The following is a 27995-nucleotide window of genomic DNA, read 5'->3' as shown; positions in this document are numbered from 1 at the left end:
TATCTCAAGGTGCCCAATTCAATCCCAGGCTCTAGCAAAGCTCTTCTTGCCCTGTGCTCCACAAAGCAACAGGTCTGCAGATGAATGAATCCTGGTGTGAGGACCCTAGTGCCTTTCCCTGAACCCATAACACACGTCAGGGGTTATAGCAGCAAAGGAAGGTCTTTATTCAGGGGGCATGGGCCTTGGGCTGGCAGTTGGGGGTACGGCGGTGCTATTTCGGTAGGTACCCAGCAGGATGGCATTGATGTGCTCCAGTGTCTGGTTGCTGAAGACCATATTGAGGTGCTGTACCCCAGGCAGAGGCAGCAGGTGCACAGGCTGCTGTTGGAGGCCCTGCCACTGGGCACAGAGCTCGGTGCTGCGCGTGGCCACAGTGTCATCCCCGTCCTCATAGAGCACACCCACAGGGTCCGTGTAGGGGAAGCCATGGTCAAAGATGTAGGTGCTGGGTGTGGGCAGGCCCACGCCATACAGACAGTATACTTCCACTCCAGGTGCTGGGAGCCCTGCCAGCAGGTCACGTGACTGTAACCACATGTACCAGCCTTCCTCAAAGTGCAGGTCTGTAAAGAAGCGCTGCAAGTCACGGCTTGTGTAGTTGAAGGTGGGGGTGGAAATGAACACGTGGTCCTCGGGCCATGCCTGGCTGGAGGGAAACATCCAGGGGGACGCTGTTGTCATGCGCTGCTCCTCTTTCAGCTTGATGCTGGACATGATTGGGATGCCCTGGTTGTCACCTGTGGACACAGAGCAAGGTAGGGCAGGGAGCCAGTCCTGGCTACCCCCGGCCCACAACTTGCCCCCCAGCCCAAGCTCAGCTGGATGCTCAACTTTGTCTTGCCCACTCCAAACATCAACTCCAAGTCATGGACTAGAACCGGCCTGGCAGTCAGGAGGGGCTTCATGTGTACTTGTTAAGTGAAAAGCCCTAGTGGCACCTCTGTGAGGCAGAGCTCTAGATCTTCAACAGGAGGGCAGGGAGGGGTTTCCTGTGTGTGTGAACAGTGGGGTATGGTGCTGGCAGTTCTCTCAGGCAAGTGTCTGTCGGCCCCTGTGGCCTGTGCTGCACAAGGCTCAGAGCTGTGTTCTGGGAAGAATGAAATGAGACCAATCTCTGTTTGACACTCATTGATATAGTCTGGGGAGTGTTTCCTTCACTTAAGCTCCTAGGGGTAAGGCCACGTCTGGCTGTGCCCAGAATACAGTGGGTGCTCCGCAGGTGGTAGCTATGCCACTCCTTGGGGAAGGGCAAGAGGGGCTCCCGGGGTCTGGCCCTGGCTTAGGGCAGATCCCTGGGCAAAGGGGCTCCTGGGAGCAGAAGGCAGCCGAAGGCTGAGTGGGTAAGACCTGAGGCTACAAGGAACAGACCTCAGCAATGAGTCAGATTGCTGGGGTTAACTTCCTCTTTGTTTACTTCCCCTTTGTCATCGCTGAGACACTGTTGGGAGACACTCTAATGGTCCAGGCCAGGCTCACTGCTCTCAGAGGGCCAATGAAAGGGGCTGTGCCCCAGAGGTGGTAGACAACACCCCCAGCCTAGCACTGCGAGAAGAAACAGGAGTGAGGGCAGGCCCACGGTCAGCTTCATTCCACCCCCCACCCCTCCCCACGGGACACAAGTGATCAGAGGCCCTCTCACCTGAGGCCAAGATTATCATGGGCTTGATGGAGCCACCCCAGGGAGCCCCAAGAGAGATGAAACCATCGATGAAGCGGTCCTTCCAGGCCTGGGGCTGGCGCAGTAAGAAATAGAGCAAGTGCAGGCAGCCAAGGCTGTGCCCAATGAGGAAGACAGGCCTTCTGTAGGTAGCGTGCATTTCCTCCACTAGCCCAGCAAGCTTCAGGTAGTACTCCTCCTGCTGGCCTGCAGGGGGGGGGTGGATGGGTCAGCACAGCTGGGACTAGGGGCCACCTGCCCTGCCCCAAGCCCCCTATACACAGAGACACTCACTGGGCTCCAGCCGCCAGTCGTAGGGGGCGGCCCGCACCGTCTCATCCCGCACATACCCATTGTTGACCAGGTTCTGAACCAGTGTGTGCATGTAACCTGTGGGCGAGGCAGTGGCACTGGGGGTTCTGGCTGTGGCTCCTTCAAGCCCACCAAGCCTAGAGCCCCACACTTTCCTGCAACACACACACCTGCCAACTTGCTGTTGTCCAGATACTCAACAGAGTAGGTCTTGCCAAAGCCGGGAACACGGATCTGTACACCGGGGGCATTGGATACTCGCCCAGAGCTGCGGTTGTAGACAACCCTGGGGGCAGTGGGACAGTCAGCGGAGCGGCAACCAAGGAGTAGGGTGGGGGGCTAGGCCAGAGGGGATGGCACGAACCTGGTGTTATCGATCCAGCAGTCTACCCCAACGGGTAGGAACATATTGAGATCCAGCCAGATGGTGAAAAAGTCGTCTGTCTTGCGGTAGCACATCCAGTTCACCACATTTGGTTTATCCAGCTTGGCTTCCAGCTGATTCCCCAGGCAGCCAGGCACTGCAGGCACCAGCCTTCACTCTGGATCCCTCCCATTTCCCTGCAGTGGACCCCACCCCGGTCTCACCTCCCCGACACTACAGTGACCAGCCCCGCCCCTTCATCTCCCACACCCTCCACCCCCAGGGATGAAGGACAAGACTCTCTCTTTCTGATCACATCCCCTGCCCCGTCCCCGCAAAGCCCAGGCTCCCCTCGGTCAGGGAAGGTACAGGGGCCAAGGCCACTGACCCCTGCCCCCACCAAGCAAACATGTAGCGTGACTCTCCATCACTGCCAAAGTCCAAGGGGAGAACAAATAGTACAAGGGAGTGGGGCCGGGCCTAGGAGTAGGGGCAGGACCTGATGAGCCTCTCCTGCTCACCTGGGCTGGGCACCTTGTCCTTGCCGGGGTGGGGGCTGAGGAAGGAGTGGTGGGGCTTGGACCAGGGTCCGGTGGCTACAGCTGACCACAGCTTGTAATGCCCCGGCCAAGCCCTCAGGCACACCCACCCTCTACTCCACCCACCTCGGGGAGACAACTCCGAGACACGAGAACAGTGTGGTGCGAGAAGGGGTTGATTTCTCTGCAGGACAAGCCTTTGGCCCCTCCAGATGCTGAGGCAGGGATCAGGGCTAATGCAAGGGCAGAAGGGCCTCAGCAGGCTCTGCTACTAGGGGCTGGGGCCCAGGTTCCCCAAGGTCTGCCCTGGTGTATCAGGGGCCTGGTGGGGGCTTACCGAGGATGACGGGCCGTGTGTGGTTACTGAGCTCAGCCTTGGGCGTGGTGTGCGGGGGGAAGAGCACATTGAAGAGCCAGAAGGGGGCGGCGGGGGGAAGCAGCAGCCCCAGCAGCAGCAGGACCCACTGCCGCGGGGAGCCGGGCGGCCCCATTCCAGCCCTTGTGCCTAGTGCCCAGTGAAGCAGTCCCGGGCTCGCCTTATCTGGAGTCGGGGTGGGAGGGGCCCCAGGGTCAGTGGGAGGGACAGCCTGGCCAATGGGGGTGGCCAGAGATTTCCGGAAAGGGGCACAGCCTCAGGGAGCCAGCTCTGGGCCTGGGTTCAGTTCCGCCTCCTTCCCTTGGTGCCAGGGGAAACAGAGCCGGGGCAGCGGGAGGCCCAGAAGTACACAATGTTTTATTGAAAAAAGTCAGGCTGCAGCTGGCTGGTTCCATTCAGCTCGGCTTGGTGGGAGTCCCTGCCCACAGTAGCCTGAGTCAGATCTTCCTGCAGGCCGGCTTGGCCAGACCCCTCCCTGGTCGCCCTTCCCCTTCTCTCTGATGGTGACATTCAAACAATAAATATGCAATAAATAGCGCTCCTGGGCCAGCTGCCTTCAAACCCCACATCAGCCCCCACCAGTCTTCTGAGTCAGGACAGGCGTCCTGGGGTGCTGGACAGGAAGTCCCCAAACCTCTCAGGGTCTTGCAGGACCTCGGATCCACCTCCATTGCCAGGTCTGGGCCCAGTCTCCAAGGAGACCTAGCAAAGCTGGGTCCAGGGCAGGGCTGGGCAAAGCAGGGCTGGCGGGCGGGTGCTGGGAGGGGGCTGTTTGTTACCCTGGACGCCTCCACTCTAGGCCACAAGTCTGTATTGGGCTCAGGAGTAGATGGTGATGACTTCACGGCCACCACCACGGACCAACAGCACCCGTTCGAGGCCCTCAGTCAGCACCTCCAGGAACTCCATGTCTGTAGGGCATCGAGTCAAGGAGGCAGCACCCAGGGAAGCACCAAGGGGCACCCAGGGAAGTTTCGCCCGTCAGTCAGAGCTGGGTGCCCTGGCACCCCCTAGGGTACCCAGGGAGAGGAGCTCCTGGCCTGACCTCACACACTGTCCACCTCCCCACTGTCCACCTCTTTACAAAGGGATACAGTTCTCATCGCCCTCGCTGTTCTTGGGTGGGCCAGGCATGTTCAGTAGGACCAGGCGGGCGTCATGGGAGCGTGTGACAATGACTTCATTGAGCTTCACAGCCGTGTGCATGCGCCGCACATTGGATTGGTCCCTGAAGATAATGCAGCTGAACATGGGCCCCGCCCCTGGCCCACCCACAGGGCTTGTCTGCCCCCATCCCACCTCCAATCCCAGACCCTAATGTGGCTGGGTCCATTTCTGCTGCACTCACGGCTTAATATGTACCAGCTCCCGGAAGTTGTCGGGGGCATGGCTGGGGTCCCAGGGCTCTGCTGCCATATATTTGTCCCGTGTCCATGTCATCTGGATCTTGTCAGTCCCAGCTGCAGACTCTTCCTCCTCGTCTGAGTACAGGCTCTCCAGCCGCAGGGCTGAGTGCCGGTCCTTGACCAGCTGGGCCTGAGGACAATCAGAGGAAGTCTCCTCGGTGCCATGGGAAAGGGTGGGCCTGGCTGGCCCAGCGTGATCACCCAGCCTTAGGGAAATGGGTGGGGCTGGGGTGAATCATTCTGATGCTCCCACCTGATGGCGTCTCCCAAGGCCTGACCCTGCCCTGGACGGAGAAGGCCACTGACCTCTCGCTCCCGCTCAGTCTTGGTCAGCCTCATCTGCCGCAGCATCTGGGAGCGCTGCTCCATCATCAGTGTCCGCTCGTAGGTATATGCAGAGATGTCGCTGTTATGCTGGGGAGAGGGTGAGCCATGAGGACCGCGCTACGTGGGGCAGGGTATCCACAGGGCTACGTCGGGCAGGTGGCTTACCATCTCCACCACTTCCACCTCTGCCTCGAGGCGCAGGTGGTACAGGAAGACAGCCAGATCCTTCTTCATCTGGATGCTATTGTCATCCATCTGGGCCACCGTGAAGATGCGCATCCGGCACTTCCTCCAGACCTGTGGCAACAGAAGGTGGTGGTTCAATCACACCCCACCCCTTCAAGGGCCCAGCCCCTCTCACCGGGGCCCAACCGCCTGGCCCACCTTGTGCTGGCGTAACAGGAAGGGCAAGAGCATGAGCATGCCGCCGTCGTGGACAATCCACCACACATCGATGTGGCCCTCCAGGTAGCGCTCGTGGTTGCTGGGGTAGAAGGCGATGTTCTTGGGCACGAGCAGGGCCAGGTGGGCGGCCGTGGTGCAGCGCACGGTGTCTGGGGAGGAGGGGCACTACTGATCATCAGCCTGTGACCCTCTGGCCTCTGTCCCCACTTGACCCCTGCCCCTGTCCTATGTGGTCGAGCCCAGGCCCTGACCCTCACGCACCAATAAAGGTCTTCCAGGCACGTGGGTCCTCACTCTGTCGCCAGCCGTAGGGCCAGCCCAGCACCACGGAGTTATGCCTCATGCCACCCAGGCCGCAAGACTGGATGAGGTGGGCCAGCCCCTCACGCACCTTGCTGGCCACCACCACCTGGCAGAAGCCCTTCACCTTCTCAATCTCCATCATGTTCTTGATTGTCTGTGGGGAACATAGCAGGGTCAAAAAGCAAGGCCATCAGCGTCCCCTCTGCTGGGCTCCCCACCAAGGCCCCTAGGGCGCAGAGGGTGGGGGTGGGGGAGGAGACGGGGGCAAGCTGCCCACCCAGAGGCCATGTTTTCAAGATGGGACAGTTATAACCCCCTTGCTCCAGCTCTCAGCTGGCAACAGTGCTGTCCACCTGGCTGGCTGTGCACCAGCTGCAGCCCAGACATCTCTAGTCCAGCTCAGTGTCCTCCCAACACCACCCCCTTGCAGCAGGCACCTGCTCAGCGGCCTGGGCCTCGCCATAGCTCTCCAAGAAGCTGCCCTGGATGACAGAACCAACAATGGTCAGGCCCTTGCCGGCCTTAAGCTGGGAGGCGAAAGTGAGGAGCCGTGGGTACTTCACATGAAGATCCTCATCTAGCTTCAGCAGCACCAGCAGCTGAGGTCTGTGGTGGCCGAATGGAGAGGGAGCCTGAGACCAGGGCCAGAGGTTTCCAGGGAGCCCAGCTCCTTCCCTTCCTGGCTCACAGGCCCCTACACGTAGCAGTGATCCAAGGGCCAAATAAGCAGGATGGTGCCCCTGGCAACTCAGGACAGGGAGCACGGACTAGGGAGGGGGAGCCAGCACCTCTTGACTCTCCCACCCTCACAGCGCCCCCTGAGAACCTGGACTGGGCCCCACCAGGCCGGGCGTGACTCACCGCCAGTTCTTGGTGTGAGGAGGTCCCTCCTCTAGCCGCAGCAGTGCATAGCGGGCAGCACTCAGGGACAGGCCTCGGATCCCGTCGCCCCACTCCTTCTCAGCCCTGCAGAGGCCCCCACAAGCTGGTAAGCCCCTGGTCCCACCCAGGGGTTGTGTCCGTGTGTAGGTGAGATGAAGGGGCCAGGCCCGAATCACAGTCCCCCAGCCCCAGCACCACGGTGGCTAACAAAGGACGGCTCAGCTCCCCACAACCCAATGAAGAGTGGCCCAAAGGTCCCAAGCAGGTGGCAGCCCTCACTCACCCTTGGTACTCAATGTACTTGTAGATCATGCCGGCAATGAGCATGGCAACCAGGGCATAGTACCAGGACGAGACAAACATAAGAGCCAGGCAGAGGCTCATGCCCAGGAAGGACAGCGCCCTGGGCCAGAGAGTGGGAAAGGGCCAGAATCAGGGAGAGACCAATAGGGCCCCAGGCCCAGACCCCCAATCTCTCACCAATAGCAACTGCTGCCCAGAAAATTCAAACCCCATCCAGAATGGGGCTCCTGGCTTCCCCAATAGCTCTTGTGTCAGAGGACCTGGCTCAGGGGCCCAGCTGGCGCTTACCAGTGATAGTACTTGAACCGAGGCCGCCAGTTGGGAGTCCTTAGGAGCGTCTGCACAGCACAGGCCAGGTTCACAAACAGGTAACACATCAGAAAGAACCTGCAGCACAGGGAGTGGCTGGTACAGAGCGGCCTCCTTGGCAGCCAGGTACCTGATGTCCCTGCCCTTCCAGGCTGGGCCTGGATGAGGAACCAGGACATGTCATGGCCCTGCCGTGCACAGGCTCAGGCAGGTCTTCTCAGCCTCACCACACCCAGTCCCACAGCCTGATGCAGATGGGACACTGCAGCAGTGTCCGCAGAACCAGGTCTTAGAGGATGGGCAAGTGTTCACAGGCAGAGGAGGGGAGGGGGCTGCAGGCAGGGGGAACAGCTGTGGAAGAGGATGGTATCAAGGAGGGCTCAGCGTCTGGAGACGGCTAGACAACAGTCAGGCCTCTGGCCTGGGTGACCAGTTGGATGAGGGGCTGTCATGAATGTGGGGAGAGTGGGTCAGGGGAAGACAACAAGGGCCATTTTGAATCACTGAGTTAAAGACACTTGAGGGACACTGCGGTGGGTGTGGGAGACTGGGATGGGGGAGGCCTACCGCCATGAGCCCTCCAGGAATGACAGCGGAGGGGCAGAGGGCTGAGTGGAGGGGACGCCAACCTTTATCCTCAGCTGGTACGAGAGGAAGGACAGACAAGAAGGCAGCAGGGCTTACGAAAGAGGGCGTGCCGGGGGCAGGGACTCCCATGAGGTGTCCCATTAGGGCTGCCAGGAGGAGCCACGTGATAAAGGCTGAGATACATCCTCTGACTTGGGCAGTAAGGGGCCACCACCCAAGAAGACTGTGGCAAGAACAGTTTCAGGTGTGTGCTGATGTGTGGGTGGAGCTGGGCAGTAATGGGCGGAGGTGTGCTGGGGGGAACAAGAGAGCACTGACTCCAGCAGGCCTGGCTGGGGCTGGGGGGCAGCTACTTCGTGGGGAAGGGGTCCCTCTCAGTCTCACAGGCTGAGTGGGGCAGTGAAGGCTGGCTCAGTCATAACGGAACAAGCAAAAGGAGCACTGGCAGTGGAGCAAGATGTGTGAGGAGAGGTGGAGTGGGCCCCAACCCTGGCAGAGGTGAACACAGCAAGGACACGAGCCCTGCCGCCAGGACCCCTGGAAATTGCCGCGTGCTCACCACCTCCTGCAGGGCACTGGCAGATTCAGATGCCCAGCATTCCAGAACTTTAAAAGCAAACAACCTTGAAAACGGATGAGGTAGTGGTGGCCTCATGAAGGTGCTAGAGACCAATGCTTGCCCTGACCCTGCTCTGGGGGTCTCCCACAGAGGCACATGGGACCTACTGGTCTCTTTAAAATTTCTGAGTAAGTGCCAGGCTCGCTCCAGAGGCAGAAGTGGCTGAGCTCTGCCAGGCAAACATCCCCCCATACAGCCTGACACATCTCCCTACTGCGCCCTCAACGCCAGACAAGGTCACAGAGCTGCTGGGCAGGGCCCCCGGCTGAGGGGTGCTGAGAGTGCAAGGAGCCTTTCCCAAGACCATCCCCCAGCCCTGCCCTGAGCCCCAGCTCACATGGATAGAATGGGGGCCACCATATCAAGGGAGGCGATGAGGATGCCCAGCTCAGCGATGAGTGCTGTCAGGAGGAGTGCCCATGTTGGTTCGCCATTTGCCTTGCCATGGCCAAAAACCTGCAAGCACCAGGGTCAGTGGGGTCCGAAGTGAAGAAGTTGGTTCCACTGCCCCCATTCCACACCTAAGGCCACAAGTCATGAAGTCCCTCTGGGGCTCAGGTCACACCCATGCCTATCCTGATAGGTACGAGTTCCTCTGCCCTCCACTTCCTCAGGCCTCTCTGCTGTGGATGAGCCACAGACAGGCCTTGGGGATTCTGGGCCCAAGCAGCTCTGCCAACAGCAGGGCAGGGCCAGGGCCAGGGCAGCTCTCAGCAGCTCTCCATGGATAGCTGCATGGCCCTGGCCCCCAGCAGGATAAAACGCGGCCATACTTATCTCCTACCTCTCTCCCCCAGCCGGTGTGAGGGGCCAGGAGCACCCAGGCGGTGGGGAAGTGCAGAAGGCTCACCCGGAGGAAGGGGATGATGTTGTCCTTGGCGATGGCCTGCAACAGGCGTGGTGCCCCAGTGAGGCTCTGTAGGCCGGCGCCGCAGGTTGAGAAGAAGGAGCCGATGACGATGACCCAGGGCGAAGGCCAGGCTAACGTGCCCACCACCAGGTTCCTGCTGACGCCATCGCCGTACCTGCAGGGGCCGGACTCAGGCCATGTTCCATGCAAGGAGCCCCCCAAACCCTGGGTGGGGTCGCCCAGAGTGAGGGTTGGCAGAGGTCAGGAAGGATGGCTATGGTGGACAGAGCTCTGGCCCCTCAGCAGAGGCCAGGCCACCAGCCCCTATCCTTTCCCCTCAGCCCAGTCCCGATCTGATGTCACCATCCTCTCAGAAGCAAAAGTTCTGCTGGGGCCTGACCCACCACTGGCAACCAGCAGCCTGAGGACATGTGTGGAACCACGTGTGCAAGGGGGGCCGGTGTCAGGGCAGCAAAAGCTGAGTCCAGTGCCACGGGGAGGGGCCCAGATCACTCACTTGTCCCGGAGGACCACACCCTCGATGCAGGCGCCAAAGAGAACCACGCTGCTGAAGTCTGTGGCTGCGTCAAGGAAAGCTCGGCCTCCGCGGCCTCCGCTGCCACTGCCGTCCCCGTGCATCCCCGCACAGCGCCCAAGGGCCCCTCGCCCAAGCCTTAGCTGGCAGACTCAGCTGGGACACCTGCAGCTGTGGGTTTCGTGTTGTGTACACACCCCTTGAGTGTGCGCGTGTGTGTGAGGGGTGAGGTACACATGCACGCATAGGGAGTGTGTCTGCGCGTGCCAGCTGGTGACTTATACACAGGCAAGTGCCTCCTGTCCCCCTTCCCCACCCACCCCAGGCCTGGGAAAGGATACACACAAGGGAGGTCGTAACAATGGCCAGAATGGTCCCCACTGGGATGGACTTCTGCGCATCTCGGAGGTCCCCGGAGCGGTTTGAGCCAGCCATAATGCCTCCAAAAACAAGGAAACTCCCTGAGGGGCTCCCCGGGAGTGGGGGCAGGGCAGGGTGGGTGGGCAAGAGGGCTCACCTGTTACGGAGGGGAAGAAGATGCCGACTAGCACAGTGAAGGATGTGGCGATGTCGGCCACCACGTACAGGGGCAGGCTCTCCTTCAGGCCAAGGGTGTCTGTGGAGGGCAGCCCGTGCTTCTCCACGACCTCACCCTTCTCCAGGTAGGTGCTCCACAGGTTTTCTGTGGGGGCAGCAGCATCACCACTGCAGCCCCACCTACTTCCCAGGGAAGTTTGGGGCAGCCCAGCCAGAGGCTGCAAATGTAAGAGGTTCTCGGGGTTCAGGGGGGTGACTTCAGCCGAATGGCTACGGTGTCAGCCACCGGGCTGCTCTGGCCACAGAGAAGGAGCTGTCTGGCTACAAGTCTGAAAGGCGAAGGTGGCTGAACCACCATCACCTGCCACTGCCTGCCTCCTAGACAGAGGCCCTTTATGGCTCCTGTGAGAACAATCACAGGCAGGGTCAGGGGCTGGTGGCTGGGGAGAAATGGGCTGCCAGAACTTTCTGGGGGTTGTTGCAGGCCTGGGACACTGGCCAAACAGGCTCCGTTCACCCGAAACCCAGCTGCCAGGAGCCAGGCTGAGAGGACACGGCTGGGCTGGGAAGGCAGCCAGAACTGCCTCCCATTCCTGAGCTGGCCACACAAGGACAGCTCTGTGCTAATCCATCCTTCCGTGCTCATTCCCTACCTCCTGCTCAGTGTGGGGGGCAGGAGCAGGACAGGAGGGAGGACGCACCCTGGAGCACGCCAGCAGCTGCACCAGGGATGCCAGGGATCTCAGTCACATTGTTGAGCAGAAAGTAGGGGTCGCAGGAGTCTGCGGTGAGGTTGGGGCTGTGGCAGAAGAGGCTCCAGAGTCGAGTGGCCACGGTCTCATTGTCCACCACGGCTGTCTTGGCACAGACATCAAACTGGTCCCGGGACAGGGTCCTATTGCCCAGCATACATACTCTGTGGGGCCGGGGGGGGACAGAAGCATCAGCACCTGCTCAGCCAGAGACCCCGACCTGCTTCCACCCTGTAGCCTCTACAACTCAAGGCATCAAAGGCCATCCACGTGGGAAGGATGTCAGTGCAATGCCTGGATGTATTCCCAGGTTACTTACGGAAACACGGGAGGGTCAAAAATAGACTTGATGCCCCCAGCATAGATGGAGAGGATGGAGATGATCACACAGGCCAGGAAGAGTGAGGCAAATTTGTTCACATACTTGACACCAACAAACACCACCAGGGTCATGAAGGTCAGAAAAATGGTCCCATACACCCGCATATTGTTCAAGGTGGCACTCGACATGTCATGAGTGCCTGTTGGGTAAAAAATGGCGGCTGGTGGGGCAATGTAGGTCTGAAACAAGAAGACAGATAGAGGAGGTTCAATCTTCCTATGTGGAGAGTCAAGCCCAATATTTTGGTTTTCTTTTTTTAAGAGTATCCAGAGGGGAGTTCCCTGGCCGTCCAGTGGTTAGGACTCAGTGCTTTCACTGCCGTGGCCCAGGTTCAATCCCTGGTTGGGGAACTAAGACCCCATAAGCTGCACGGCCAAAAAAAAACAAAACCAAAAAAGAGTATTCAGAAAAAGCCAGTCACAAAAGAGCATATATTGTATGAATCCATTTATATGACAAGTCCAGAATAGGTAAACCTGATTAAATTTTTATCTATCTATCTATCTGGCTGCGCCGGGTCTTAGGTGCAGCACGTGGGATCGTTGTTGCTGCGTGCGGGATCTTCGTTGCGGCATGCAGGATCTTTTAGTTGCAGCATGCAGGATCTAGTTCCTGACCAGGGATCGAACCCGGGCCCCCTGCATGGGGAGCATGGAGTCTTAACCACTAGACCACCAGGGAAGTCCTTGATTAAATCTTATTGAAGACAGAAAGCAGATTAATGGGTGCCTAGGGCTGGGGGGAATGGAGAGTGATCACTAATGATCATGGGATTTCTTCTTGGGGTGATGAAAATGTTCTAAAATTGACTGTGGTGATAGTTGTACAACTTCATGAATATACCAAAAACCATCCAATTGTATACTTTAAATTCACTTTAAAGTGAATTGTATGGTATGTGAATTATCTCTTAATAAAGCCATTATTGGCTTCCCTGGTGGCACAGTGGTTAAGAATCTGCCTGCCAATGCAGGGGCCACAGGTTCGAGCCCTGGTCCGGGAAGATCCCACATGCCGCGGAGCAACTAAGCCCGTGTGCCACAACTACTGAGCCTGCGCTCTAGAGCCCGTGAGCCACAACTACTGAAGCCTGCACACCTAGAGCCTGTGCTCCGCAACAAGAGAAGCCACCACAATGAGAAGCCCGCGCACCGCAATGAAGAGTAGCCCCTGCTCACCGCAACTAGAGAAAGCCCGCGCACAGCAACAAAGACCCAACGCAGCCAAAAACAAATAAATTAAAAAAAAAAAAAGCCATTATTTACAAAAAAGAGAAAAAGGATCCAGACACAGGAGTTGACCTGAATAGCTAAATAGCAGAAGTGGAACAGTTTGAGGAGCAAAAAAATAATGACAGCACAGGATTATGAGCCAAAGAATAAAATAAATATCCAGGAGTCCATGGGACTTCCCTGGTGGTGCAGTGGTTGGGAGGCTGCCTGCCAATTCAGGGAACACGGGTTCGAGCCCTGGTCTGGGAAGATCCCACATGCTGTGGAGCAACTAAGTCTGCGTGCCACAGCTACTGAGCCTGTGCTCTAGAGCCCGCAGGCCACAACTACTGAGCCCATGCGCCACGACTACTGAAACCCGCTTGCCTAGAGACCGTGCTCCGCAACAAGAGAAGCCACTGCAATGAGAAGCCCGCACGACACAGTAGCCCCCGCTCGCCACAGCCAGAGAAAGCCCGCGCACAGCAACGAAGACCCAACACAGCCAAAAATAAATAAATAAATAAATTTATTTAAAAAAATATATATATATATCCAGGAGTCCATACTTATATAAATACATGGTTGAATAAATAAACAAATGGAAAAAGGACAATTTCCTTACAGAAGAAATCAACATAACAAATGTAGGAATGTGGGTTGGGGCTTCCCTGGTGGCGCAGTGGTTGAGAGTCCACCTGCCGATGCAGGGGATGTGGGTTCGTGCCCCGGTCCGGGAGGATCCCACATGCCGCAGAGCGGCTGGGCCCGTGAGCCATGGCTGCTGAGCCTGCGTGTCCGGAGCCTGTGCTCCGCAACGGGAGAGGCCACAACAGTGAGAGGCCCGCGTACCACAAAAAAAAAAAAAAAAAAAAAAAATGTAGGAATGTGGGTAATAGAAAAACAAACAGGGCTTCCCTGGTGGTGCAGTGGTTAAGAATCCGCCTGCCAATGCAAGGGACACGGGTTTGAGCCCTGGTCCGGGAAGATCCCACATGTCACAGAGCAACTAAGCTCATGCGCCACAACTACTGAGCCTGCGCTCTAGAGTCCATGCTCTGCAACAAGAGAAGCCACTGCAATGAGAAGCCCACGCACCGCAATGAAGAGTAGCACCCGTTCTCAGCAACTAGAGAAAACCCGCGTGCAGCAGCGAAGACGCAATGCAGCCAAAAATTAAATAAATGAATAAATAAATTTATAAAAAGAAAAAGGAAAACAAACAACAAAACCCCCAGAATATCCAGGAACAGGCTCCACGCAACAGACAGGGGACCTGGAGGTGGGAATAGACAGGCAGTTCCTCTAAACATCTACTATCTGGATTCCCAGGGGCGGGCACTCTTTACCCTGTGCTCCCCACTGCTCCTCCCCATCTTCTCCCACCACGAGGGCAGTTCAGTGGGAAGTGGGAAACTGAGTCAGAGCACACATGAGGCCCACAGAGGTGGCACTGCCCTCCAAACAGGGTCCTGTGGCTGTTCACCCACCCACAGGATGAGGATAAGATGGATCTGAAGGGCTTTATTAGCACAGAGCCCTGGGGGAGACAGGGCTGGCCAGAGCCCACATGAGCCTGGGAGGCAGGCTCTGAGTCACCACCAATATCTGTCTCTGAGTTAAATGCAGTAGTTCACAGACCACCTGCCATGGCTGAAATGTTGCCCGAGTGGATGGAACATCCAGGGTCAAGGTGGAGACAGCCAGGCCCCTAGCTTGCCTGGCCCAAACTGGGAAAGGGCTGAAGGGGAGACTGGCTTGAACAAAGATCTTTCTCCCTTGAAGAGGCCTCCCTCATTATAAGCCCTAGACCCTGACCAGAGGTGAAGGGAGCATGAGCCGCCTGGGCCTATGGGAAATGGACTGTTTCGACAAGACCCGAGTTGGCCAGGGCTTAGCCTGACTCACCAGCAGGATCTCAATGGCCCCCAGGATGTACATAGCCGCTGCAAATGTTGTTCCCAGGTAGAAGCACAGGCCAACAGCCCCTCCAAATTCTGGTCCCAGCGAGCGGGAGATCATGAAATAGGAGCCCCCAGCTACAACAGAAAAAGCATACATAGGTCAAGGCTGGTTCTTCAAGGGGGCCTCTCCCATGACAACCCTTCACAACCATCCAGAGGGACAGGGACTGCTTTTCCCATTTACGAACGAGCAGAAGGGTTAGAAGACTTGCCCAAGGCAGCATGGTTAATAAGTGGCCAGGCTGCGGTTGGACCTGATTTCCATTTGATTCCAACACCCAGCACGGGCCAGTGACACGAATATTCTGCTGGGGCGGCTCTAGGTCCGCAGCAAAGCCTAAGTGGCCTACTGTCCCCCACCTCCCTGCAGTTAGGTCAGTCCCCGCAGCCTCCCCTGGTTGGGTGTGTCCCATCTCAGCATGCCTCACCCCTCCCAAGAGCTATCTCTGTTAGTCTGACCCTCCAGACCAGGGCAGGGACTAGCTTTTTGCCGCTAGGGCCAGCCACTGGGTGAATATCCATGGCTGACCCTCCTGCCCTGAATCTGTGCTTCCATCAGAGTCTAACACCCCTGGCAAGACTGAGTCAACACTGGACCCCAGGGCCAGTGAGGGTGCAGGGGACAAGAACAATCCCATGCTGCTGGTTGAAGCTGCTCCTGATGAAACTTCTCTGGTGAAAAATCTGGGAACAGGGATCAAGAAGCTTTAAAAAGGCTAATAATCCCTTTCATGCTGTAATCCCACCTCTAGGACCCTCTTCTAAGGAAACCGCCAGGGGCGTGAACAAAGATCAGTGTGCAAGGCTGTTTATGACAATAACGTTTACAATAGTGAAAAAGTGGAACCCAAGCGCAGGAGAACAACAAAAATTAGGGAATGTCAATCCTGTTCTAAAAAAACAAATGAACCGTTTCCAGCACTTGAGAAACACACAGACACACACAGACACACACACACACAGAGTTTGGGGAAAACAATACATCTCCATACTTTATAAGACCCTAAGACCATGTATGAAAAGGCTAACAGTTTTGACCTTAGGATGGTGGGATTATGGGTACTTTTCATTTTCTTTTCTACATTTTTTGCACTTTCAAACCCTCTATGGTAAACATATATTGCCTTTTTCCCCCTATTACTTTTATACTAATGCTAATAAAGCTGTTATTTGAAAAAAACAGAAAAGGATTCAAACACAGAAGCCAACCCGAATAGCCAAATAGCCAGAGTGGAACAGGTCAAGCAAAACAATAAATAATGATGGTACTAAGATTATGAGCCAAAGAACAAAATAAATATCCAGGAGTCCACAGTGATATAAATACATGGTTGAGTAAGTAAAAAAACGGAGTCTCTGAAAACCAAGTCCAATCTCAACATCCCGGCTGAAAACCCTCTGCATTGTCTATACTGTAATCCAGTGTGGCCCAGACTCCTTGGCTTGGGCCACCAGGTATGCCCCATCACCTTCTTTATCAGTCCCAGCCCCCGCTTTTAAAAAAGTACTTTTATCCAAAAAAAAAAAAAAAAAAAAGCCCAAACAAACAAAACACAAAACAACAGCAATCTCAAACTCTGTCAAGCAAGGATGCTCCTAAGTGGTAGCACTGTCATGGCATCAAGGACTAAGATCCCACCAGAAAACTGCCTGGGGGGGGGGGGCAATAAGTGTTCCTAGGCATGTCAAGGTGGATTCTGGGCCCATCCCCTCCTCAGGCCTGAGTGGTGCTCACCCACCTGGAACCACGCCGTTGGTGGCAATGGCGCTCATGGAGATGGCCGTCAGCAAGGTCTGTGGAAAGGAGGGCCTAGGTGAGCAGCTCAGCTGGGTGGGCTCTGGCCCTGCCCCAGCTGGGATACTCACACAACAGCAGCAAATGAGCACAATGAGGAGGGCCTGCAGCACACCGGCCGTGCCCACCATCCAGGTCAGCCGCAGGAAGAGGATAACCCCGAAGATATTCTGCAGGCAGGGCAGGTACACCCCCATGAGGGTGCCCATGCTGGGTGCCTATGGAGCAAGCGAGGGAGGGGGAGACAGAGCGTCAGAGGGGCCCAGATGCTCCACGGAAGGCCAGCCCCTGGTCACGTGACAGTCGCCCGCCCCCAGGGTGTTCTACCAGAGAACAGGTTGGAGAGGGATATTCCAAGTGGAGTCCTGGGGAGTGCAGGGGGTAAGGTGAGAGGATGTCTGTGTTGACTTTGATACATGAAGAAACAGTTTGGGACTGGGAAGGTATAAAACCTGATTCTTTTCAAAACCCCACGTGTGAGCTTTTGAGGCTCACCTCCCCCTCATGGTACTGTCCCCTTCCCTTCCTCTCCTCTTTTATACTTCTGCAAAGTGAGGTCTGTGTCAGATCTCCACCTTCCCACTCAGCATGACCCATGTCACCCAAGCCAGAGTCTAAGAAGTTGTTCCTGACCCTCCCTCTCTCCAACCCCCCAGTTCAGTCCAGTGGACACTGAGTCCTGCCCAGTCTGCCTCTCAAGCTGCCCTGAGATCAGCCTTCCTTGCCTCAGCCTTAGTCCCCTGAACCTGGGGCACTACATCTGGGGCACCTGGATGGTGCCTTCTTGTGCCTCTCAACCTCTCCACACTCCAGCCCGCTCTGCTGCCAGAACAGGTCTCTGAAAACCAAGTCCAATCTCATCATCCCTACTAAAACCCCTCTGCATTGTCTATACTGTAATGCATAGTGTGGGCCAGCCTCCTTGGCTTGGGCCACCAGGCCTGCCCCATCACCTTTGTCAGCCTCAGCCCCTGACAACATCAGTCCCTCAGAGCCTCTGAACCAGGGCATGTGCTGGGCTCTGCCTGGGAGGGTTACCCCTGCCTCACTGCCTGGCAAATTCCTCTTCAGTTAAACCTTCAGGAGACTTAACTCTTTCCTCTCCCAGGAAGTTCCCCCAGGTTGCCTTAGCTGGAGTTGGTACTTCCGCTTGCATCCCCTCAGCATCTGATATACCCTTCTATCATAGTGGTCACGGTAACTGTTCACTCAAATGACCATACTGGGTAGAGGTGGCTTGTTCACTGTTCTATTATCAGCAGGCCCTGCTGGTACTCAAAAGGTGCTCCTGAGCCCAGCAAGCGATGCCTTAGAAGGCCTCTGGGATAACCTGTTGGGAAAATCCTGCATAGAGAGTAGAGACTCAGGCTGGAGGGCAGGTAGGGAAGGTCTAATGGGCATATCCAGGCAGGATTTCTCAGCTACCTAAGGGTAGAGTAGGGGCCAAACAGGAGGCCAGGGCAGACGCTGAAGCACAGGATTAGGGCTGGTGGCTTCTTCTTCTTCTTTTTTTTAAAAAAATATTTATTTATTTGGCTGCGCTGGGTCTTAGTCGCGGCCATGTGGGCTCTTAGTTGCGGGATGCAGGATCTAGTCCCCTGGCCAGGGATCAAACCCAGGCCCCCTACATTGGGAGTGCAGAGTCTTAACCACTAGACCACCAGGGGAGCCCCATGCGCTGGTGCCTTCTTGAAGAACTGAGCCTCACATGAGAGCAGCCCAGAGTATTGGGGCCCTGAGAGCTTCCACCAGAGCCCCAGCAAAGCCTGCTGCCCTGGAGCTGGGGTGGGAGAAAGAACTCTGGCCACAGGAACTCTTCTCAAGGGTCCAGGCCTGGGGCAGGATCTGTGTGCAGCCTTAAGGACCACAGAAGGGCCTAGAAGGGCCCGAGTAAAAACAAATGGTCCCTCAAACTGTCCTGCACAGTGTAGGTGACAGATACACCTCATCTGGGCTCTGTCTGAGCCCTTCTCAGAGGCCCTTCTCAGACCACCCGCTGGATAGTAGCAGCTCCCAGTCCCCCATTTGAGGCTGAGTCACTCTGGGAAAAGGGCAGTGTGGGAAAGGGCAGGGCCGGAAATGCTTTCTGCATCTCCAAATAACCTCTGGCAGCCTCAGAAGGTCACCAGGCCACAGACGGAGCAGCTGCCATAGAGAGGCTGCCTTGGGTCTTGGTGTGGTCTGGTTGGAGGACCGCCCTTCCGGCTTTAAGCTTTCCTTTTCTGAGGCCCCTGCTCAGACCTGCCTGGGCGAGGGCCACAGCTCAGCGGCCCCAGCTCCCTAGCTTCCTACTGACTCTCTGTGGACTTGACCAGGCTCCTGCTTTCTCCATGAAAAAGCCACTGGCGCTGGGACACTCAGCCATCCTCTCACATCTTTAACCTAGGGCCAGGTGAGCTGGCAGGTAAGCTGAGGCTGGACCCCAGCATCCTCACAGGCTCCTCATAAGGCCAAGGGACCATGGCCCTTCGCCAACTCAGAATTTCTTCTGACACCTTGTTGAGATGTACACTAGCCTTTCTTAGGGACCTTTTTACTCCCAGCCACCAGCTTCCTGGGCTTGGTCTGAAGGGACAGAGAGGAGGCTTTTACCCAAGGATTCCATCACCCTCTGCAGGGCTAAACACAGATAGCCACAGATAGTCAGCCCTCTCTCAAGCGTGGGCTAGTCTGCCTCCCAGAATCGAGGGGTGCACATCAGCCTCTCGCCTTGGCCCACCTCAGTAAGGTCCAAATCTCATGGGCAGGTCTGAGGTTGGGGATTTGGCTTATTCCAACCAAGAGCTCCTCCTGCCTGTGCTGATCTCCAGCAAGAATACTACAGCTAGTGCCAGACTCAAGCTGCTTCCAAATCACAGCTTCTTCCCAAACCTCAGGGAGTCAGTAGACATGGAGGGAACGTTCTTTGCCTCCAAACTGAAAACGTAGGGGGGAAAAAAACCCAGCATTCAGTTAACTTGAGCCCTGTCACACAGGGGAGCTGAGCAAAGATGTGCAAAGTCATCCTGAAGAGAGGACGGCTGGAGGGCCAGAGGCCTGGATAGCGACTAGGGATGGGACCAGCAGAGGGATAGGGAAGCCCCAAGAGGCATGCTCCTATCACCCCCAACCCTGGTGCTCAAGGAACCCAGGGGCTGTCGGAGGGGTCTGCCAGTGGAGCTAACACAGCAAAAGGGTTTAGTCAACTGCTCTAGGTCACATAGCCCCGAGGGACAACCAGGTTCCTGGATCCAAAGGTTATATATCCTTATCCATCCTGATGGGATGCCAGTGATCTGGCATTCTACATAGTCACAACCTCACAGTAAGCCCACAAGTCTCCCAGCGTTATGCATTGATCTTGTTTAGCTTAGTCATCTTAGGTAAGTTACTTAATACCCCAACACGCAAGCTTCCTCATCTGTAAAATGGGGATGAAACCAGCACCTGCCTCACAGCTTTGTTGTGAAGACGACATACAAGAACCCAAGCCCACTGCTTAGCATGATGCCTCACACACAGAGAGGCCTAAGTAACGTCACGTTCCACTGTTATTTTTGAGGGCCTCCCTGGTCCTATGCCCTGAGGGCCACCTCCCTGGCCCACCCCTTGAAGCCTCCTTGAGCCCAAAGCACTCAGTGCCCATCCTCCATGCTCACCAGACCTGGCACCTACTTCCCCCAGGATGCTCATAACCATGTGGGGAAACTGCCAACTCCATGGTGTTGAATCTGTCTTCCGAGGAGCGGCCTCTCTGCTGCCCCTGACCCGCTCACCTTGGCTGCTCTCCGGCGGGCACCCTCTCCACTCTCAGCCTCCTCATGCTCCTTGGCGCCCTGTGTGAGGTTGGTGTAGCTGACGAGCTTGCCCAGAAGAGATGATACCTTCGGGCGGATGTCCAGCTCTTCCTGTAAACAGAGCCACAGGGCAATCTGGCAACTGGCACCAGGCTACCTGTGTGTAGACAGCAGCCTGGCCTCTGGCCGCTTGCCAAGCCCTGAGGCAGGCCTGGGCTCTTGCCTGGGGAAACCCAAGCCAGCCCACTGGGCAGGTGTGGGTGCCACACCCCAGCACTCACTTCTCTCTGCCCCACCTTGGCTACAATCACTACCAGCCCATTTGCAAAACTACCTGCCTTGGGGGGAAAGGGCAGGACAGGGCACGGCTGGCAGACGGGAATGGCACGCTTCAGTCTGCCTGTTCGGCCTGGCCACCTCCCAGCTGTGAGTAGGCCTCTGGGACTCATATCTGCCCTCAACAAAAAAGCCACCCTAGTCACCCCAGGGAACCAAGGAGGTCAAAAGAGGTACGGGACAAGTGAAGTCTCTCTTATCTGCCCAAACCCTGATTGTCCTGCATGGTCTTCTCCACCAGGCCTCACACCCCGTGAGTAACCCACCTCAATCCCCAAGATGGGATCCTGGAGCCCTAGCCCATCTGCAGGTGGGGCCAGGTCAAGAGGCCTCCCAGGGCTCCAGCTCCCGTGCAGCATCTAGCACAGCTTCCCCAGCACTGTGCCTCCGCCTGCCTCTGGCCCACATTCAGTCTTTCCCTGTCTATCAGCTCCCTTCTGACCCTACACACGAGGAGAAACTGGTCTGGTGTAAGAAGTAAAGATGCAGGTCTTTGCAGGTGTATGGAGATTGAAGAGCTTATGAGACTTCCATGGGGCAGCTGAATGTGTGGTCAGAATTTAGGGGCCTAAACCATGACTTCAATCCAGATACAACTTCTAAGCTTGAGTCTGAAAATGATAAAATTCAAGTTCAAAGGCACAAAATTGGGAATGTTTCCAAAGAGACATCCACTGAGGTTGCAGATATGGCTAGAGAGGGCAGATCCGGTGAGAAGGACCAGGGCTCAGTAAACTTGATGGGCACAGAGTTGCAGGAGTCAACCAGGAAGGCCAGGGAAGAGTTCACAGGAGAGGGAAGAATCATGGACTATGAGAAGTCCTAGAAGTGAAGGGGACAAAGGAAATCCTGAGGCAAGAAATACTGAGAGGTGGTGACCTTGCTGAGGGGCTGCATGGAAGTCAAAGGTGAAACACCCCTGGAGGTGGTAATGGGGTACAGTGGCCTCTGGGAAAGCACTTTCAGTTCAAAGGGCCGAGGGAACCACAGCCTGACTGCCAAGGGAGCGAGACAGACAAGGGGAGACTGGAGGAGAAGCCGAGACATAAGGAGGCACAACATCCAGCCTGTCTGCTGAGCTAAAGCTTGGGTCCTGACAGGTTCCTGCCCACCCACCTCCCTGCCACACCTGGGGCCCAGAGTGGCTCCTCAGCTACCTCAAACAGTGCCAGGTTCCTGTCATGGTAGTCACTTCCTCTGGAAGCTTCCATGGGACAAAGAAAAGGGCTGCTCTCCTTGTGGTTGCCATGTCCTGTGGAGAGAGAGGAACGGATTCCCAGTCAGGGGCTGCCTACTGAAACCCCAGCATGCACTCCTCCCCAGCAGACGTGCTGTCATCTCTGTGGAGCACTCTGTGGGCCAGTGTTACCATGCTGGGCCTGTTTCCCCATCATACCCTGCCAGCCTCCTTGAAAGGGCCAGAATTGGCAGTGGCCTATGATCAAAGCCCAGCACGTAGGGCTTCCCTGGTGGCGCAGTGGTTAAGAATCCGCCTGCCAACGCAGGGGACACGGGTTCAAGCCCTAGTCCAGGAAGATCCCACATGCCGCAGAGCAACTAAGCCCGTGCGCCACAACTACTGAGCCTGCGCTCTAGAGTCCGTGCACCACAACTACTGAGCCTGCATGCCACAACTACTGAAGCCCGTGTGCCTAGAGCCCGCGCTTCGCAACAAGAGAAGCCACTGCAATGAGAAGCCCGCGCACCGCAGCGAAGAGTAGCCCCTGCCCGCCTCAACTAGAGAAAAACCCACGCGCGTCAATGAATACCCAACTCAGCCAAAAATAAATTAAAAAAAAGAGGACTTCCCTGGTGGCACAGTGGTTGAGAGTCCGCCTGCCGATGCAGGGGACACGGGTTCGTGCCCCGGTCCGGAAAGATCCCATGTGCTGCAGAGTGGCTGGGCCCATGAGCCATGGCCGCTGAGCCTGCGCGTCCGGAGCCTGTGCTCCGCAACGGGAGAGGCCACAACAGTGAGAGGCCTACGTACCGTGCAAGAAAAAAAAAAAAAGAAAAAAGAAAAAAAAAAAAAACAGTGTGTACACTCATCTAGCAGAGGGCACAGGTGTGAAGGGCCCAGACAGCACGTGTTAACACCAAGGGGCAGAGTCAACTGCAGGAGGGCGTGGCCCAGTCATGGCCCACCTTTCAGACCACCCCTGAGACACACACTCCCATTTTCCAGCCCTTCGGGAATATCCAGTGTACCGGGTGCCCAGGGCTCGGTGTCTTCAGGGCTCCCCCGAGGTGCTGCCCTCCAGACAGATGAAGCCACACAGGGCTCCTTCTGCCGCCATGGCCAGCCGGCCGCCTACTAGCCACCCCACCATGCACTGCGCAGGGGCGTCCTTGAGGGCCACCCGAGGCATGCCGGGAGGAGGGGCAAGCAGGAGACTGGCCAGAGAGCGGAAGTGGGTGCCTGAAGCTGTCTAGGGTCATCTAGGAAAGCCCTACGGAAGCCTGACCAGGTGGCTGTGGGACTAAGCAGGACTGTTGGCAGGACCCTCTTGTTGACCTACCTCCCTGTCCCCAGATCGCAGCTTCTTGCTCCAGACGAGGCAAGTGGCCAATCCCAGCATCCACCTACCCCCCAGGCTGGTGAGGCAGTGCCTCAGCACCAAGAAACCTCACAGAAAGGAGCCAGATGTACCTTTTTTTTATACGCCTGCCTCAACTCTCAAAGCCTGGCTGCATTTTCTGGCCACCGGCATTCACACTCTTCCCTGTTTTCCAAACTGTGTCCACTGTGAGTCTCAGTGGGTGACATTCCCATTTTTTCATCAAGCAGGCAGAAGACACCCAAGTACTCCTTTTCTAGTTGCTAACAGTAAAACCCCCTTCAGACAGTCTGACAGCTGCAGTGGCAGTGGCTGGAGGCTCCACAGCAAATGGAAAGATGACATCTTGGTTCAAAGAAGCCACGTTGGTGTTGGATGGCAATGACTGTGGCAGCAGTGTTGGCCTGGTGTCCAGTGATGGAGGCGGCAACAGAAGTGTCTTCACTGATCCAGCCTAGTGGGGTATTCCAGCCATGCCTGATTTTGTGAGAGCTACCTGCCAACCTTTTCTGGTTAAATAGCCCGCAATCCATTTCTCTTGTTTGCAGCTAAGAATACTGAACGATGATACATCCTCTTCCATCTGATACATCCTCTTGCCATCAGTATGAGACTTAACTTGCCTTCTCTGAGCCAACAATCACTCAGCAGGTGCTGCACTGTGGATTCTTTACTGTCCAAAGAGACTGACAGGGAAAGCATGCTGATGACAATTTCTGGGGCAAAATCAGCTGTTCCTTCCCACAATATGTAAAAGTGGTACATCGCCTCATCTAGGAACCTGGATTAGCTAAGTAAGCCAAGAAGCTCAGTCCCATAAGCTACATGGCTGTATGTAGGGTAATGCCAACGGCACAGTGGACAAAGGTAGTGGGAGTTCAGGCCAACCTACAGAACCATGTTAAAGCCTCGTGGGGGGACTTCCCTGGCGGTGCAGTGGTTAAGAATCTGCCTGTCAATGCAGGGGACACGGGTTAGAGCCCTGGTCTGGGAAGATCCCACATGCCATGGAGCAACTAAGCCAGTGCGCCACAACTACTGAGCCTGCGTGCCACAACTACTTAAACCCACGTGCCTAGAGCCCATGCTCCGCAACAAGAGAAGCCACCGCAATGAGAAGCCCGCACACCGCAACAAAGAGTAGCCCCCATTCACCACTAGAGAAAGCCTGCGCGCAGCAACGAAGACCCAACGCACCCAAAAATAAATAAATAGATAATTTTTTTTAAAAAGCCTCGTGGGGTCACGTAGCTCCTCAGACACCCTGTGACGTTTGCTGTGCCCTTGATGCTTGTTCAGGATCAGGATAAGAAGCCACAACAAAAATCTGAAAACGCAGTAACAATGCCCATTACACTGACAGCTCTTCAGTGAGAAGCCTCTGAAAAGTACTCTTGGATTTTTGTGACAAAAAAATATCTCCCCTGAATAAGTCAGAGGCTTCATTTTGTCAAAAACAGGCAACTATAAGAGCTCATCTTATTTCCCTTTCTACCTTGCCTGCCAGGAACCTCTAAGCTAAATTTATTTTTTAGATGCAGTCACCATCTACCTCGTCTCGGAGTCCTTGCCTCTTTCCTCTGCGTGGTTTTGACCTGACAGTAACAGTCCCTTGGGGAGGCATTTCTGTTGCATATCTCCTCTGATCCTTTTGTGGAAGTAGGTTGAAAGTAAAGTATAAATTATTCTAAACTCCTGCACTGCAGCCTGCCCCACCACTGTTACCTCATCTCTCTGAAGACTGCACTGGTATCCAGAAAACACAGAGCTGAGCACACAGCAGTTCCCCCAAAATGCCTGTGAATGGTCCTCTAAGACCCAGCTGATCCTTGTCCCTCAGCCATGAGTCCAGGGCAGCTCAGAGCCCTTGCAAGGGTTACCTCTAGTCCTCACAGCAACACTCCAGTAGATATCATTTACCCCCTTTTAGTAACAAGGAACGTAAAGCTCAGAGAGATTCAGAGGCAAGGTCACTCAGTGAGAGGGCCAAACTTGGGTCCCAGGATCCACCAGAGCCAGGTGGGAGCTGAGTTGTAGGTTCTACTCCTATTTTGGACCCCCATCCATCCCAGGAGGCACCCCAGGGTGCAGTACAAGCCTTTAACTAGAGAAGAGTGTCTGGGGTTTGCAATTTGGCCAGGGTGTGCATACCCAAGGCACCTCTTGGTGCTCAGTGGCCAGCAGACTAGCTTGGATTCCTGAACCTCCCACTGTGTGACCCAGGGCAACCTGCCTACCCTCTCTGTGTTGCCTTGGTTTCCTTTTCTATGAAGTAGAGCTAGTAACACCTACTCTTCCAACTGCCCAGATGCATCAGAAAAGGGACAATCTGGTGCCAGACACCCAGCAGGGATTCCGTGGAGTTCCCCAAAACCTCATTTAAAGACAGCTCCCATGGGATTGTGGGAACTGGGTGGGAGGGGGGGCTGGTGTCTAAGCAGTGCCTGGATATCTGTACTGCCCTTAGCTATTCCAAAAATTCCAGGGCAGGTCTGGGCATGCCTGCCAGGCCAAAGCTGCTCAGATACCACCTGAGACCCCTGGCGAACCACAGCATGAAGGCTGGGCCTGGGCGCTGCCTGTGAGGTACACATATATGTGTGCTCCTGCCAGCAGCTGTGAATGTACCAGCTGCAAGCAGGGATCCAGGTGACACTCCTGATCCCTCTGCTCACAGGTATCTGCCAGGGGTACCCCTCTAGAGCCTCTTCACCCCCTGCCCACAGTGAGCTGGGTGAACAGGCCCATCTAGGCCTTTGGAGCAGAGGTATGGGCCTTGAGAGATTCAGACACCAAGCTGGGGGGTCCCCATAAGATGGACCTGAGGGGTCACTATTTTTGTGCCCCTGACCCTTTGCAGCCCCCACCAAGAAGGATCATAACCACTCACCAGGGTGCAGAGTGTCCCCCATACCGCAGACGCAGTCAAGATCTGGCTGAAAGGGAGGAAGAGGAGGAAGAAGGGGGATAGCGGGAGGAGCTGGCCCAGCCTGGAGGGACCTGACAGGACTCAGCCAATGTAGCTCCAGTTCCCTATAGTCAGCCTGTGAGAGGCCAAGGCGGGGCCAGAGGCAGGACTCCGCTCTGCCTACCCACTGGTCCAGGCTGATCTTAGGGATGCAGCCCAGCCCAGCCCAGCCTCTGGGGAGAGCGAGCCTCCAAGGGCTAACAGAGGAGCAGGCGTGGATGCTGGCTCCTGCTCTGGCCACTGGAACAAGGCTGGGGGCAGGTGCCGGCATGGGGCAGGGGTTGAGATGTGTGCACCCACGCAGCGGTGAAGCCTGTTAAATGACCGTGATGTCCAGCAGCCTATGCCGCTGTCCTGTGCCAGCTCCTCACACAGAGTCAGGTGACACACATATAGCCATCACCCACATCAGGCATGGATCACCTCAGTCATGTCACCATCACAGACAGATCAGAGTCAGATCAACATCACATCACCTGATACATGCCAACACACACGTTCCCTGCGTATCTCCATCATGGTCAGTCACAGACGAAGCATTTGTCATCAGTCACATCACCATCCTCATCATCGATAACCCTGCAGGAAATGGTGGCCCACAAGAAGTGCTATCCTGACCCCACCTTCACTCTGCGGTATCCCACAGCTATACACTTGCACAAGCACAATTACACATGCATATGCTGCTACACATACAGACACATGTTCTCCGCAGTGTTCACACTCCAAGAGTGGCCCTGCAAGGACAGCCCACTGGGGGGCTCCTGGGGGAGGAGATGGTGAAAGGGTCAAGGGCAGACACCTAGGAGGGGAGGAGGGGTTTACCTTCAGGTCCAGTTTAACATCTAGGTTAAGAGTTAGGGCTCTGGAGGCTCCAACCCTCGATTTGAATCCCCTAGAGCAAGTTACATAAAGGCTCCATGCCTCAATTCACTCCTTTCTAAGCGTGAGTAACATGACCTATCCCATGGGGGAAATTAGGAGGATTAAACGAGTTAATTCACTTCAAGTGCCTAGACAAGCCTGGTCCCGTGTGAGTGCTCCACAGATGCCCACTGTACCTACAGATGTAAGCTGGGATCCACGCAAGTGCACTCACAGGCAGTTACCCACTGACCCCCTCAGGCAGGCACAGCCTTCTTTCCAGGGCCCGGGAGTGCTGGGAGGGAAGGGGGAAGGGGAGGAGAAGGGAGGAGAGAGAGGGTAGTCTTAGGGAAAGAGGTGCTGCCGCACAAAAGTGTAGGCAAGACGGGAAGCGCTTAGGGGCGGTTCACAGGAGGTAGGAAGTGAAGGGTCTGGGGTCCGAGCTGCGGTCGTTGCTCCCAGCCGGGAAGGGCCAGGGATGGAGGCTCAGCGCTCCCCGCGCCCCGGGCGGCCCGGCTGGCCCGGCAGGCCTGGCCACGTCTGCAGCCCCCGCCCGCGGCCCGCAAGGGAGGAGCTGGGGCGGGGAGGGAGGCCCGACCGCAAGCGCGAGCGCCGGGGGCCGAAGAAAATTGTTTCTGCGCGCGCGGAGTAAGGGACTGCTGGCGGCGACTCAGTCTAAGAAAAGTTGGGCCCGCATCGACGTGTGCGCGCACCGGCCGGCGTCGGTGTGAGAGCGGGCCCCGCGTGGCCAGCTTCCCTGCCCCCGCCCCCGCCCCCGCCAAGGACCCCTCCGGGCGCGTCCTCACCCTCCGAGTCCTCCCGGTCGGCGCGCTCCCCGTAGTCCACCCAACTGATACCCTCGAGGTTGTCATAGTCGCCGCGTCGCGGCCCGTCCACCGGCACCACGGTGAAATGAGGCATCCTGCGTGCTCGGCCCCGCCGCGCCCGCCGCCCCGGCCGCCCGCCTGACTGTCCCCGCCGCCCCGGGCCGGCGTGCCCCGCCCGCTCACATTCCTCCCCGCTGCGCTCACTTCCTCCGCCCGCCCCCCGGGCCGCCCCTCGGGGGCGGGGAGC

At 56.5% G+C, this 27995-nt stretch overlaps 2 protein-coding genes across 3 annotated transcripts; both read right to left on the bottom strand.

Moving 5' to 3' along the window:
* Window positions 1–38: 38 nt before the first annotated feature.
* Window positions 39–3627, bottom strand: LCAT (lecithin-cholesterol acyltransferase). 2 transcript variants are annotated; one of them, XM_027119522.1, is made up of 6 exons: window positions 2858–3331; window positions 2337–2493; window positions 2143–2258; window positions 1955–2050; window positions 1643–1867; window positions 39–740 (listed from the first exon to the last, which is right to left on the bottom strand). In XM_027119522.1, exons 2-6 carry the CDS (start codon window positions 2429–2431, stop codon window positions 166–168), a joined length of 1107 nt encoding a protein of 368 aa, XP_026975323.1. In that variant the 5' UTR covers window positions 2432–2493; window positions 2858–3331; the 3' UTR covers window positions 39–165. The 2 variants fall into 2 exon arrangements, with proteins under 2 accessions (XP_026975323.1, XP_026975322.1); XM_027119521.1 differs by having other exon boundaries at window positions 148–740; window positions 3213–3627.
* On the bottom strand, window positions 3588–27967 carry SLC12A4 (solute carrier family 12 member 4). Its single transcript, XM_027119520.1, has 24 exons — window positions 27728–27967; window positions 21689–21783; window positions 20175–20306; window positions 16491–16637; window positions 16364–16418; window positions 14569–14699; window positions 11387–11628; window positions 11017–11231; window positions 10296–10460; window positions 10120–10218; window positions 9761–9818; window positions 9244–9418; window positions 8731–8849; window positions 7166–7264; window positions 6858–6977; window positions 6554–6658; window positions 6130–6298; window positions 5651–5846; window positions 5369–5538; window positions 5150–5281; window positions 4964–5071; window positions 4600–4787; window positions 4346–4479; window positions 3588–4162 (listed from the first exon to the last, which is right to left on the bottom strand). Exons 1-24 carry the CDS (start codon window positions 27840–27842, stop codon window positions 4071–4073), a joined length of 3261 nt encoding a protein of 1086 aa, XP_026975321.1. The 5' UTR covers window positions 27843–27967; the 3' UTR covers window positions 3588–4070.
* Window positions 27968–27995: the final 28 nt, after the last annotated feature.

The sequence above is a fragment of the Aethalodelphis obliquidens genome, unplaced genomic scaffold (assembly GCF_003676395.1).
Source record: "Aethalodelphis obliquidens isolate GAN/ISIS:26980383/991018 unplaced genomic scaffold, ASM367639v1 scaffold20, whole genome shotgun sequence".
Classification (NCBI taxonomy): domain Eukaryota; kingdom Metazoa; phylum Chordata; class Mammalia; order Artiodactyla; family Delphinidae; genus Aethalodelphis; species Aethalodelphis obliquidens.
Note: the sequence above shows the minus strand (reverse complement) of the source record. Positions and strands in the feature narration are given on the sequence as shown.

Excerpts from the sequence above, each read along its gene's own strand:
- SLC12A4 (XM_027119520.1), bottom strand. The coding sequence starts at position 27,842 with ATGCCTCATTTCACCGTGGTGCCGGTGGACGGGCCGCGACGCGGCGAC. Across the intron at positions 11,232-11,386 it reads TTTGACCCTCCCGTGTTTCC|AGTATGTATGCTGGGCAATA; the intron begins GTAAGTAACCTG and ends CCGGCCCCACAG. Across the intron at positions 9,419-9,760 it reads GGTGTGGTCCTCCGGGACAA|GTACGGCGATGGCGTCAGCA; the intron begins GTGAGTGATCTG and ends CGGCCCCTGCAG.
- LCAT (XM_027119521.1), bottom strand. The coding sequence starts at position 3,366 with ATGGGGCCGCCCGGCTCCCCGCGGCAGTGGGTCCTGCTGCTGCTGGGG. Across the intron at positions 2,051-2,142 it reads GGACAACAGCAAGTTGGCAG|GTTACATGCACACACTGGTT; the intron begins GTGTGTGTGTTG and ends CCTCGCCCACAG. Across the intron at positions 741-1,642 it reads CATGATAATCTTGGCCTCAG|GTGACAACCAGGGCATCCCA; the intron begins GTGAGAGGGCCT and ends CTGTGTCCACAG.